At 32.2% G+C, this 14387-nt stretch overlaps 1 protein-coding gene across 1 annotated transcript in view; it reads left to right on the forward strand.

The window, feature by feature from the left end:
* The first annotated feature begins 1429 nt into the window (after positions 1-1429).
* Positions 1430-14387, forward strand: part of Lmpt (four and a half LIM domains protein limpet) — a 133031-nt gene continuing 120073 nt past the window's right edge. The window contains exon 1 of the mRNA XM_089700509.1: positions 1430-1738. Within this exon, the coding sequence (XP_089556635.1) occupies positions 1691-1738 (48 nt within the window). The 5' untranslated portion in view covers positions 1430-1690. The remainder of the gene's footprint in view (positions 1739-14387) is intronic.

The following is a 14387-nucleotide window of genomic DNA, read 5'->3' on the forward strand; positions in this document are numbered from 1 at the left end:
ATCGAGATATATGTACATATATGTATCGCAGTGAAGTAAGATCGGTTCAATCGATTAGTAAGAAATTGTATTTCAAATTCAAATTCAAAATTCAAATCATACTGTAAGAAGATATCGATTTTCGGAATTCACATAAACCAAACACATGAAGCGAAACTTTTTGCTATATGTTTTTTCTTTCGAGCACTCCTAATCTGTTTGAAAGCTGTTAAAATGATCCTTGTTATACTCCCAATGTTATTTAAGATACAGTAAATCTACGACTACATGATGTGAATAGTGAATACTCATATAAGTAACTAGCTGTTCCCCGCGGTTTTACCCGCATTCTCCGCTCTTAGCTTCTGCTGTTGAAATCAACTAGGTATCTAACAATGATTTTTTTTTCAAATGGAACCCATGGTTCCTGGGATTAGCGCGTTTATGCAAAGAAACTCCAGCTATATTCGCATTTAGATTATTATTTATTACCAATTTCCATCACAAAAACTTGATCAAAGTATCACAATAAAAATATAAATTGGTCAATTATTAGGTGCTCTACTATGTGTGGATTAAAATATTTATAACGCCTCTTCCAATTTAGGATATTGACATAAAAGTCTCAGTTACACTTTAGTCTAACGTAAATAAATCACCATATGTAAAACTTACTGTAACACCACTAAACAGACCAAACCATATTTATACAAGAATCTATTTATAACAAGTATACAATATATACAAGTACTGCCGACCCAATTTGAATGCAACTTTCACCATCCTATAAATCCAAGCCTTTCCCAACTTCTAGCGAGATTTAAAGTTATGTATTTATCCAAGATGAGTGTAACGTTTATTGTATTTTATTTCGTCTGCCAATGTTTAGGGAATATAAAAGTTTTTTTTTATGTTAAAACCACCTGAGAGAGAGAGAAAAAAACATACATTATACATATTATGTTTTTAAAACTAGGATTTGTCAGTGATTGTCAAATGTTTTTATGAATAGTAATTATAACAAAATTAATAAAATTTTGTCCTAACATAAACTATGCACCAACAATGTAAAAGAATGCTTTAAAAACGCAAGATATTTTAAGAAAAAAATGAAACACGTTTCGCACAATGTCAACAATCGCGTCGTGACATTTTATTTTCATTCCATTAATCCACCTTTTCGATAACACAGTGCAACCGTAATGTTTATTCAAGAGCCGATACCGTCTCCGTAACTCCATTCTTTATCTCGAAGGTAATAGCGTGACGTCACCGCTCATACGCACCGGCTGATCTAAATATAGAGAAGTGGCTGACGTGCAATTAAATTCATAAGTTAGATCCGATGTTAAAAAGTTAGGGTGAGCCGGTAACATAACCTCTAAAAGATTCTCTACAAAAAATGTATGGCGTGAGTTTAAAACGCGGCCGGACCGGCTGCGATACCTACGAGCCAGTCATACTCCGACCGCGGCTTGGACCTCTCGTCGACTCACGCCGCAACCGGTTCCACATTTCTCTCCGCTCTCGATAACTTATCAACAAATAATTGCATGAAGTCATCGATCGAATTAAGTGCACATTCCCGACTCGGAGTCAAATGTAACGACCTCGCGTGTGCGAAGCCCATGTGTTTGACAGTGAACTCTACAAGTGTCCGTGAAAAGTTTGGTGCGATCTCATTGGCTGATTTTGTTTTGTCGTGTCAAGGATGAATGGGACTCCAGCTAGACGGCCGAAAAGCGCCTTTTCTGAAGCGGTAAGTGTTTTATGAGCGTTATAAAAGTAACAAAAACGCCAAAACTTATCTATTGACAACTCAACGTTAGCCATAAAAAATTAATGGAATATGCAAATAGTTTACATTGAATGGAAAAGGAGTAAAGTTATTTGAATGATAAAATGGCAAACAAAAACTTTGAATGCCACTGTAAGGTAATAAAACTAAAGGTGAGTGTGTGAAAAGGACAGGAAATGGAGTTTTGACCGCGTGAATTGTCGTTTGCTAGCAACAAGCAAATATTACCTACTAACTATTTTATCTCTAGATACGGTAAGTGACTATAATGGTACATTTGTTTAGAGCACGTGTGTTATGAGAGACGTATTTTTATTGTTATTGTTAACGTGCATTACGGCATTTACAAAATTGATCTTTGTGTTACATGTCATTAAGTTTTATAGTTCTTTGATTGTTACATAATGTTATCATTCATTGTTAAGATTTCCATAGTGATAATGTAACTTTATCCTTTGTAAATGCATATGTGCAGACTATGACTTGTACAAACATAATATTGATAGGATGTTACGTCCAGTGGTGTTATGTTCCGTTTTATGATTGAAAGGTCGCTGCTAATTAGAAAAATTCTTTAGTAAGATTTTTTTGTTTTAAAACCATATACAAAACATTTAATGACTAATCTATGTGATTAATATTAATATTAATCACATAGATTAATATTAAGTGTTGTAAAAAATAAATGCTAATTTTAAGTTTTAGAAACAAATCGTTATGTCGTAATTTATGAATGTAGAGTCTTAAAAAATATGCAAAAACTAGTGTTTCGTGACTCATAGAATTAATGAAAAACTATTTAATGTAAAATAAATTACTTGATATATGAATTTATATATAACTGGAAGCAATGCGAATAACCTTTTAACTGTATCAAAAGTGTTTTAATTAATAACAACGGTAAACATATTTCTTATCGTAATGATAAAAATGTTGCAAAAGCACTTATTAATATTATTCATAATTAATTATTGTATAGACATGTGATGTAATTTATGGTACCTATAAATTCGAAAGATTTGAATAGATATTAGTTGTGACGGCGATTGTTGCTCTATCGTCAAAAGACTACTGAACCATTTAATCTAAGACTAGCTCTGCCCCGCGGTTTTACCCGCATTGCTTCGCGTGATGATATAAATCTAAAGCCTTTCTCAATAAATGGGCTTTTTAACACTGAAAGAATTTTTCAAATCGGACCAGTAGTTCCTGAGATTAGCGCGTTCAAACAAACAAATAAACTCTTCAGCTTTATAATATTACAATTAGTATGGATTTCATATTATGCTGGTAGATATTATGTTAAATATTATTTGTCAGATCGTAAAGTCACAGTGGATCCTTGTATTTCGATATTCTTTTTTAAGTGTGATTAATACTTTTTATCAAGCCTATCTTATCTTCTATCATAATAAGAGATATCACATGATGTAATAGCGAGATATGTATTTCAATTTTCAAATGTAGCATAATAACTTTTATTTATAATAATAGTATGTTACATAAATGTGATACTATTTTCATTAGTCACAACATTATGAACTAATGCAAAACTGCATGGCTAATTAAAAAAAATATATAACTTTTTTCCTATCTATTATAGAGTTTAAAGCGTTTTCCACGCTGGCGAAATTTAGGTTGAGAAATTATTAGTTTTTGGTTATAATGATTACATGAGTTTATTACAGTGAGGATAATGTAAAAATAATTTGGAAAATCCAAAAGTGCACGCCTCATAATTTTTTTTTTAATAATTATTTATTTATTATTATTTTTGTTTATTTAATAACAATTAAACCACATCGAATCAGACCCTGAAAAATGAAAGGGTTCTATTCCTGAGTATACTCAAGCGTAAGAGAAAAAAAAAGACTCGATTAGTAAAGTATTTCGGTCGCTATCGTGTTAACAAGAAAATCCTCCGCACATACAGACACACGGACGTCCAAGACAGAACTTTTTTAAACTGTTTTTTAACTAGTTTAAATAACAAAAATGACATCAAAAATATCATGAATCTTAAAAATAGTGTTTTTTCTTAATATGTGTGTGTATGTATTATCTTACAAGTGCAATGTATGATACATAAAGACATTTTAAGTTTGAAAAATCAGATGTTTTGCGCGAAGTGACAGTAGTACCCACCTCAACGCTTCGCTTATGAGGCGTGCAATAAATTCAAAAAATTCTATTTAATCTTATCATGACAGCTTCAGTCTGTCGAAGAAAATATATAGACTGGTAGGAAATTGCCAGGAACTATCGAGAACATGTAATTTGCTATGTAGGTTTCTCATATCCTCTTGGGATGTTGACTTCCGCTGAAAAAGTTACAATTTGAACCTCTATGTGTTAGATTTAATGAAGATTGTCTATGTGTGAAGTCTCGTATCTATAGGGCATTTAATATATGTCAATTATCTATATTAACATTATAAAGAGGTAATGATTATGAGTTCGTAAGTTTGTAAGGGGTTATCTCTGGATCTATTGAACTGATTTTAGAAAATACTTTTTATAGGATGTACATTTCACACCATAAATTAATTCCGTTCAAGGACTTCACTTGCTCTACATAAACCTAAACACAAACTTTTGACGTTATAAAGGACATATTTCTCTGATCTTCTCTTTAAAGTGATTGACTTTCTATGCCCACATATTACGAACTTTTGTTCATAGTATTCACCAAGAAAACTTATAGATATAGGGAGTAGGGACGCTATCTCTACCAAAGAAATTAGAGATTTATAGTTCAAATTATATTATAGTTCGTAGATTTTATATATCAAAATTATATGATTTATTATTTATTATTATACGTGTTTTAACTTGAAAGTTAATTTACCAACGACATATTAATGAAATATGTAAAACTAGAAAGTAGTTCAGGGAAAAGTATCATACTTGCTAATTGAGCGTCAACATTAAAATATTACCGTAATCTGTATACTTTTATAAAATATTTAATATACTTGCTTTCTGATGCATATAATATTTCATGCGTAAGTGTCGTTATCATGCCCCAATTCTCTTCATTAATATTTTTGAACAAAAACGAAATAATTGGCTCTTATACGAAAAATCGTTTTAAGTATCAATATTCAAGTAACGTTTCTGAAAAATGAGAGGGCTTATTTAATTTATAGCGAATATTTTCATATCATACTAATTATTTGAAAGTACATATATAAATTTATAAGTGTTCAGTATAATTTATAAATCCTTGTAGCATGTATCGTCTTTGTAAAATGGAGAGACACTTAAAGGAGGTACTTTGAGTGTCTCGGCAGTTTTAAAAACATCTACATAAATCCTAATTGCATTTTTATTAAATTTTTATCAAATTGCATTTTAGCTTAAGTGATACAAGCCCTATATAGTTTAATTAATTTAAATTCCTAGCTGTGCTGCGCGGTTTCACCCGCATTGCTCAGCTCCTGTTGGTCTTAGCGTAATGATATATTATAGCCTATAGCCTTCCTCGACAAAAAAACAAATAAATTCTTCAGCTTTATAATATTAGTATAGATAGTATAGATTACTATTCCTTTATAAGTTTGCCGTCTGAAATGACGTTTAACACTGAAAGTTACATGTAGAGCTTAACTTTCCAATCATTATTTTTATTAATCGTCATCGCATTAACATTTTTTAAGAAATAAGATGAAGGATCGCGACTTAACAAAGGTCACCTATATTCCGAATACGAGTGATGCCAAAGACATCGACAAGTGTATTATAAACTATAATAAAGGACAGCATTCGATAGCCCAAAGCGTTTCGAGCTTAATTGCTCTGTCTTGTAAAGTTGGAACTTGACTCGTATGCAGCGGGTTCTCAAGTTTATTAATTAGAGCCAGTCTTTCGGATATCGTTAAATTATTGGGGATTTGCTAATCACTCTGTGAGCTGTAATTTGAATTGTTTCAGTAAGTATTGTGTAACAACTGAAGATATAATTTATTAGAGCTACTAAACGTGCTACATCCTATGAGCTACAGCATCCTTGCTATCTATATCTTTAAATATATAAAGCTGAAAGTTTGTTTGTTTGACCGCGCTAATTACAGGAACTTCTGGACCGATTTCAAAAATTATTTCATCGTTTGATATTATAATCTCTGAATGCTCTATAAGTACCAGCTGATATGGACATGATCTCTCTGAATCTATTGAGACTTGTACTTTCCCGGACTGTTGGAAATACGCCATAATCCGTCCACTTCCTAAAAAAACGAACCCAGAAAGCGTGAAAGACTTGAGGCCAATCAGCATCTTACCCAGTCTTTCAAAAGTTTTGGAAAGGGTGGTGTGCCAGCAGATCCAATCTTATTTGGAACTGAATGGCATTCTACCGATATATCAATCTGGCTTTAGAAAATCACACAGCACTACCACTGCGCTAATTGACGTTATAGACAACATTATATCGGAACAGGATAGAGGTCAAAGCTCAATCTTGGTTTTGCTTGATTTCTCTCGTGCGTTTGAAACTATTAATATAAATATGCTCTTATCCAAGTTATCCTTCTATGGCTTTAGCTCAGCGACCGTAAGTTGGTTTAAAAGTTATTTATCTAGTCGATCGCAATCTGTGGAGCTTACTACATCCTCTGGTGAGAAAAAATTATCATGTCCACTTGAAATAATTAGAGGTGTACCACAAGGATCGATCCTGGGACCAATTTTATTTGTACTCTACACCGCAGATATCATTAATTCTATTAAATACTGTAAATATCATATATACGCGGATGACTTACAGCTATACATCTCATCTCATCCAAGCCAGACTGATTTAGTAATTGCAAAGATCAACGATGACTTAAATAGAATATCTAGTTGGGCCGACTCTAACTCTCTAGTTCTCAATCCAATGAAGTCCAAATTTATGGTGTTGGGAACAAAAACGATGATCCAGAAAGTTTTATCGTATAACCCAGTTTTGCACATTAAATCTGAACCGATTGAGAGAGTTGTGTCGACGCGTAACTTAGGAGTCATACTGGATGATGGTATGCGTTTTGAGGACCACGTTCACGAAATAGCGAGGAACTGTTTTTACAGGCTTAAAATTCTGTATCAAGTGCGTGATTTTCTAAGTGAAGATTTACGTGTGAGGCTTTGTGAAACTTTGATCTTATCAAAATTTAATTATGCAGATGCACTATATGGGACAAGATTATTGGCAAGAACCGAACGCGTAATTAGGAGAGTCCATAATGCTTGTGCGCGTTTTTGCTATTGTATCCCTCGAAGAGCGCATATCTCTCCATTTCTTAACAAATCCAACTCGCTATTTATGACTTTCAGGAGAGAACTACATTTTAGCGTACTTTTGTTCGGTGTTGTTAAGAACGGTAAACCTGCGTACTTGCATCATAAACTTGACTGGGCCAAAAATGATTATAATACTAGGTTCGCTAATTCCGGAAGCATTAAGTTATCGCAACATTTCTCTTCGTCATTTCGTGGTAGTTTCCGTTATGCTGCTTCAAAGTGCTGGAATAATTTACCTCCCCCTTTACGAAATCTTTCTTCAGTGCCATGTTTTAAAAAACGTCTGAGGTTTTTGTTGCTCCAGCATCAGAAGCAATTACCGATAGGAGTTCGGCCCGTCGCCACATATTTGAGCCATTGATCATTTTAAGGTATTTTATTGTGTATTTATATAATATCTAACACTCTCCCACTGTTCGCAAAATAAAATTAAGGTGCACATTATATTTTTTTCTCTACCTATGCTACATAAACACACTTCCATAATTATATGTATCTTTTAATACTGAATCATTGCATCTGTACAGTCACGTGGTCTCCTCTGAAAATCAGTGCAGCAATACATTTTAAATAATGGTTGCTGCTTTGCTGACGGGGAGTCCTTTTTGCCTCCATTACTATCTTTTTTTTTTTTCTGTTTTGTGTATTAATTACTAAGAGTTACATGGTGGCAAATAAAACGCTTTCTATTTCTATTTCTATTTCTATTTCTATCTCTAAGTGCATATATATTATATAGGCTAAGTGTATATACCACAATACCGATAGTATGAAATAAATTTAAAAACAATAAAAACTAATCAACTAGATACTTACTCAATAAAACCCTGATGCTTGCTCCTCTATTGAGTTTTGATCGGTAATCTTAATATATAAAAATCTCGTGTCACAATGTTTGTCCTCAATGGACTCCTAAACCACTTAACCGATTATAATAAAATTCGCACACATGTGCAGTTCGATCCAACTTGAGAGATAGGATAGTTTTTATGAAAAAAAAACGTAAACATGTAGGTACCACGGGCGAAGCCGGGGCGAACCGCTAGTAATATAACTATAAAATCTCTTTAATATAAAACTTACATCTTTATACTTAGACCAACGAGCATAATCAAGGATCGATAAAGTAAATAATTCATTTATTTATCTAGAACGTTGCATACATTGAAGTTGTTATACATTTAAATTAGTAACCAAACATTGCGCTATTTGCTTTAGCTTTTAATATTTAATATTTATATTCACTTAACTGGGTTTATTTTGTGTTTAACAGGTTTTATCCTAGATGTGTAGTTATGTTTTTTAAGAACGTAAGTATATTTTATTGAGATGAATGGTTTTATAATAATATAGATGTAGAGTCATAAATTAAATAATGTTAGAAGATTTACCACCTTTACACATTATTAATGAAAAATACATACTGAACTATAGAAATAGAGTAAAAGTTTTTATAAGGTTTTTTTAACATTTATCTATATAATTTAAGCGCCATATATCTACTCTCAGATTTATACACTAAATTAGATATAAGTTCTAAGCTACGTATGAGTTTCTGCAGCTGCAGCTTTCTGTAGATCTTGGACAAACAAAAATTCTATCAAGTCTTGAAAGCAATGAATAAGCGATGCATATTCCAGAAATATCTGTTAGCTATGAATTTATAAAAATTCTGCATTCACGGAATAATAAATACACGTTGCATTCAAATATGAAACGAATTAGTTTATATTGCGACGTCAGCAAAAATGTCAACCGGAAAGTTTAGTCGCTTTGTCAACACCGGTAGCGTTAGCAAAATATTTACATGAACCGCTCGACGTTGCACAAACAAATTGATTCTGGCTAAACAGTGATAGGCAATACGCTTTGTGTATAGTAATATAACATTTAATTGATGATGCGTTACATTTGAGTATAATTTAAATAGTAATGTGAATTTCATATAAGTACATTGCCGCTTCTTTTCTGAGCTTAAAACGATTTGTATGTATAATTTAAAAGAATTTAAATAATTCATATATTATTGCTTCGCATAAGGTGAATTGAAGGTGTTTGTTTGCTACAAGATCATGACTTGTGTTTCCTACGGGGATCAAGCTAACTTATCATAGTTGTCAAAGTCTCAATAAATTTCTCTAGATAAATGTTAGACAGAGAATCGTATGAAGAATCTTAGTATGTAATAGTAAGGATTATCCACTCTAAAACAAATTTACTTAATACAACTATGAATGTATAATAAGCTTTTAATTTAGCATCAAACAAAAAGTTTATATAACTTTTAATTATTTTTAATTCACAAGTCCAACTAGAGAACGTATATTCCCATCTGGCGAGCGAACTGCGGCCTAATTAACTTCGTCCTTAGCCTTGGAAGGTTCAAGGGATGCCGGAATGAGGTCACTTATTAACCCCGACCTTTGAACCATGCAATATTATATATACCATTTCTTATATAAACATGTTAACGAAACGTTAGTTACGTTTTCACCAGATATTTAAAAAAATGTCAACTGTTGTAGTTGTCCTAAGTAGTTTTGGTACCAATGTCAATTCTATAAAAATCAATCCATAAAGGGATGGGAATGATAGGTGAAGAATGTAAGAGGTACCTAGAACTAAGGACATAGTGATAAGTTTAGAATTAAGTTTTATATATATATATATATATATATATATATATATATATATATATATATATATATATATATATATATGGTTTGGCGTATGCCGTAAATAAATAAATAAATAAATTACAAGTCTATTTGTTCTAGTTATTATCTGAGATTTCATTCTTAGATCGATTCTGATGGTTAGGGAGCCACGTGCAAATTTGGTTAACTATTTCCTCTCAAGAGATAATTCGTCAGACGCATGAGAGTATAGTATTATAAAGCCTCGTGAACGTCAGCTGGCGCTCGGTTGGGGGGGTGCCTCCCACGCACATAGGAAAAAAAAATACATTCATTCATTCATTTCCTCTCAGCTAAAAATTTGTCAAATTGTAGCTAACCCAATATCTCAACGAAAAAAAATAGTCAGCTGGTTACAACATGGTGTATTATACGTCAGCTGGTGTCTCGAACATGAAAGTTAAATTTAAAGAAAAATTTATTTTCCGTTATTTCCTCTCAAACAAAAATTTACCTGATGATACCTTATATGTAACTGTGGTTAAATATATATGTCAGCTGGCTGTATCTTGGTGGAAAAACCGTCAGCTGATACGGGAGGCTACAACCGCTCTTCCCCCCAACCGAGCTCCAGCTGACGTTCACGAGGCTTCATAATACTATACTTTGATGCATTTTACTAATTACCGCTTGAGAGGAACTTGGTCATAAAATCTGCTGCTGGCTCCCGGACCATGAGGAAATTGTCACTGGATAATAGCAAATAAGTAATGTTATACAAATTAAAAACTATAACGTTGAATAAGAAACTATTTAATAAGATTTTATATAATAAATTGCAGAAAGATAAAAATGATTTCCGGTATGTAACCTACACGTGCATACAAATATTATATAATACAAATATTATATAATGTATAATATTCTATGATACAAGTGACTTTCCAGTTCTAGATATCTGTTTGAAATGTAGATCCTATGTTATCACTCAGTGCTCCAGAGGAAATATCGACAAAATCAATGACGATGACTTAATCCAATTTTAAACATTTTAGATCACACGTGTTTGGAAACTGCCCGTAATTTAATTTTCAAAAACAATGAAATGTATTTGATATAAAATTCTCTTTGTTTGAATGCGTAACTTTTGTTGAAAGTTCCAAATAGCTTTTTAATATAATAATTTTGTTTATGCGTGTGTAGTATAAAGGAGTGAAATTAATAAAATTTTAAATAATAAAATCAGAACGTAACAAACGATAGTATAACAACAAAATTCACATATTATGATTACATAATTTTGCGACCCCAATTATCCTACTAATTACAGAATCTAAATTCAAAGTTAATTTGCTTACGGTTTATATTCAATGAATTTATTATTATGGATTAATTACGTTCCATTAACGACAAAATCGATGTATGAATAGTCGCGGAATCGTTTGATAATTTAATGAGCCTTATTTTGTAGACTATAATATGAGTAATGTGTCTTTAATCTATTAGGTATGATAATCCAATTTAGTTCAGGAAATTGTAGTTATAATCGCATTGGCATTGTAAAGAAGTACCTACTGAATGTGTTCGAAGATCGAAGTTATATTAAGAATTATAGAGATTTACTGTATTGGCAGAAATAGATTGATCACACATCAGCATTAGCAAATTTAAATCATTTTTTGATGAGACTCGTTAAAAAACCAATTGTTCGTAAATAGATTGTATTTAATGTTCTTTAATTTTAAGTTATCTGGAGTTAAGTTCCCAGAATCTTTACTGTATTTACATCATTTTCCTGTGGTGTCAGATACATTGGTCATCGGTATTCAGGAAAACGATGGGATAGATGAATATTAGGGAATTTGAAACTTAACACCCAGGAAAAACGGTTGAATTTTATTCGTATCATAAACTTATGGAGGGCTTATATGAGGAAATTGTGATTATTTATGTGAATACATGTTACAAACGCCAGGACATGGGGAATAAAAGTGGTTTATGGTTTATTAGTGTAAAATGCATTATTTCAAAGAGTTTTATTTATTTATTAACTCTTTAGTACACTATAAATTACTTTAGAAGTTATAGTCCTTTAGAAGTTGTGACAATGGAAACTACAAATCAATATTCAGGTTTGACCCAGTTGGAAGCAAACATGGTGCTTAACTACGATGGAGATTAATAAGTTTTAACAAATTTGCGAAAAAAAAACTCAGTTCCGTCCTATACTTTTTTACTAAAATCCTAAAATGTTCTAAATATAAGCTATACATTTATGTTCTTATAAAACGTCAAGTGTGGAAAAATTACATAAAAATTTATGAAAAGTTTTTCTAAGCACGCTTTAAAAAAATATATAGCACATAGTGGTACAGGCTAGGATATAAGTTATTAATAGCGTGACATAAAACCCTCAAAGGCTGACCTTTTAAGTCGATTTTAGCATTTCATAATTAGCATTTATCCATGTAAACACGCTGGTTCGGTCGGGAGCGTTCAAGCGAAAATGTGATTAATGAAGCGTGAGCGTGGGTGAATTTCGAAATATACAGGTAACAGTTGTTAGGTGAAGTACTGGACATTATGTTGTACACTGTACTTCTTATAAAGGAAATGGAAATACCATACCCATTAAAATTTTTAGAAGTTTCGGATTCATCTGTTACGTAGTTTTTAAACTAAATCTTGGAACCAGTAATATTTTTGTTATTGAAGTGAAACTTCTTTAGGCGCATTGAGAGTAAAATTTCAAGATCGCGTCATGGCAACACCGTCACGTCATGGAGTAAGGCGACGATTTTGGTGTCTATGTATCTTGCCAAAGAAGTTTCACTTCTGACACGTTCTCGGCATAATGAATATCACATATTTGTTGTGAAATGGAAATAAATACACCGATAAAGCTTTTATAGAGCAAAAAAAAAGATAGAGAAAGCTTTATATACAAGCTCGTGGTTTCAAGTCTTATTAGAATAAGTTTGAAAAAATAATGTCGTGTCATATTTATTATTTTAAAGTGAAACTTTTATTACATCGTCTCAAACTTTTTGGTCTGTGTAGCGCATGTCGCGTGTATCGCGGCTGCCGAGTAGGTATAGGTATACCTAGGTATACGAGTAGGTACTCGGCAGCCGACCGTCAAGCGACATGCGCTACACAAAGCAGTGTTCGGAACCGTTCGAACAGTTTCACTTTTACTGTGGTTTCATAAAACCACACAACATTTTTTTATAATATGATATCTACTAAATCTTTAGACGGAGAAAAACATGATCTTAATATAAAGCTATATTTACAACATACAAGCTATTAAACTTATGTAATAACTTAATTTTCAAAGTTCTTTCATCCCTTTAAAAGAACTCGGGACGCGAAGTCAAACTTTTCTTCACTTTCACTAAAAAGGTCTGTTTAAAATTACAATGAAATGTATAAAACGTAAACTACGAACTAATATTGGATTTTTTAAAGAAAAAGTTACCTATTTGTGTTTCCTAAATCAAAAGTATTTTTAAGATCATAAATTTTTTTCTTACGAAATTAACTACTAAGTTTGAACAGTTACAGAAAAAACATGAGTATTTTTTATCATATAATATGCAGACGCTTGTCCCTATACTGCCTGATGGTCTGCAGCGATACAGCCTTCTTCATAATCACGTCTGCCTTGAAGACATCGGTCTACCTTACCTTTGTAGAGTTGCACTCAGGAAAAATAGAAACAGAGTGTCATACTCTGCCTGTTTTTATAAGGAAGATTATAGATACTCTGTCAAGTTTTCACATAATCTCTTTCCAATAATATATTTACATGATTATAGGCAGGGCCCCACAGAGAGGGCAGCCTCGCGAGGCAAGTGCTGAGCGAAGCAGATCAGTCAGTTTATTATATGAATTTGCCAGTCAGTTCAATTCACAGCGTAAACTGTCTGGAAATAAGAGGTCAACGGCCTCTGGTCGCTCTGTGTAGATCCGCCCTTTTGATATGTGATGGAAAAAATGTGACAGTCACAATGCATCTGCTTGATTAGTGTTATAGTAAATTGCCTCGTTAACTTTTTACGATCATGCATCGAATGACTTACGGTCACAAATCGAGACATTATGATTGCTATCATTTGCTTTATTTCTTAGTTCCATGGGATTTTATTGTAATTTTGATGTGACTGTTTGAAGGTTTTATGCGTTAATTTTGCTAAATAGTGTGCATAAACTGGTACGAAATAAAAAAAATCGACGAATTTGACACATAAAAGCATAAAACAATATTGGTAATAAAATATTCAAACTTCGCAAGGAATGAAGCTTAAAGCATTAAATTAATGCTATAAGGAATGAAGTGATCTCCTTTATTAAAAAATTTCGCTTCTATAGCCGATACACATGTGAGAAACATCAATGATTTAGCACAGATAATTTATTCCTAAAAGTGTCGTAGATCTAAACCTTCCATACGTTATACAATATTGTATATGACAATGTTTTCTTCATACTAAGTGCATGAACTGCTTCTTACATTTACTGTGTCAGTCAACAATCGTAAATCAAAGACAATAGAGCCATTATGCGAACGTCTAACCGATAACCTTTTTAGGATCATTACGCACATCAAGGACCAATGAACGATATTAAGATTGATTTTTATTTAATTTTATAGCTGAAGAATTTGATAAATATGGAAATGGATTTAT

This window comes from Colias philodice, chromosome 11 (genome assembly GCF_061535455.1).
Source record: "Colias philodice isolate Cphi_HAF_F1 chromosome 11, ilColPhil1 Martin Lab GWU primary, whole genome shotgun sequence".
Lineage (NCBI taxonomy): Eukaryota > Metazoa > Arthropoda > Insecta > Lepidoptera > Pieridae > Colias > Colias philodice.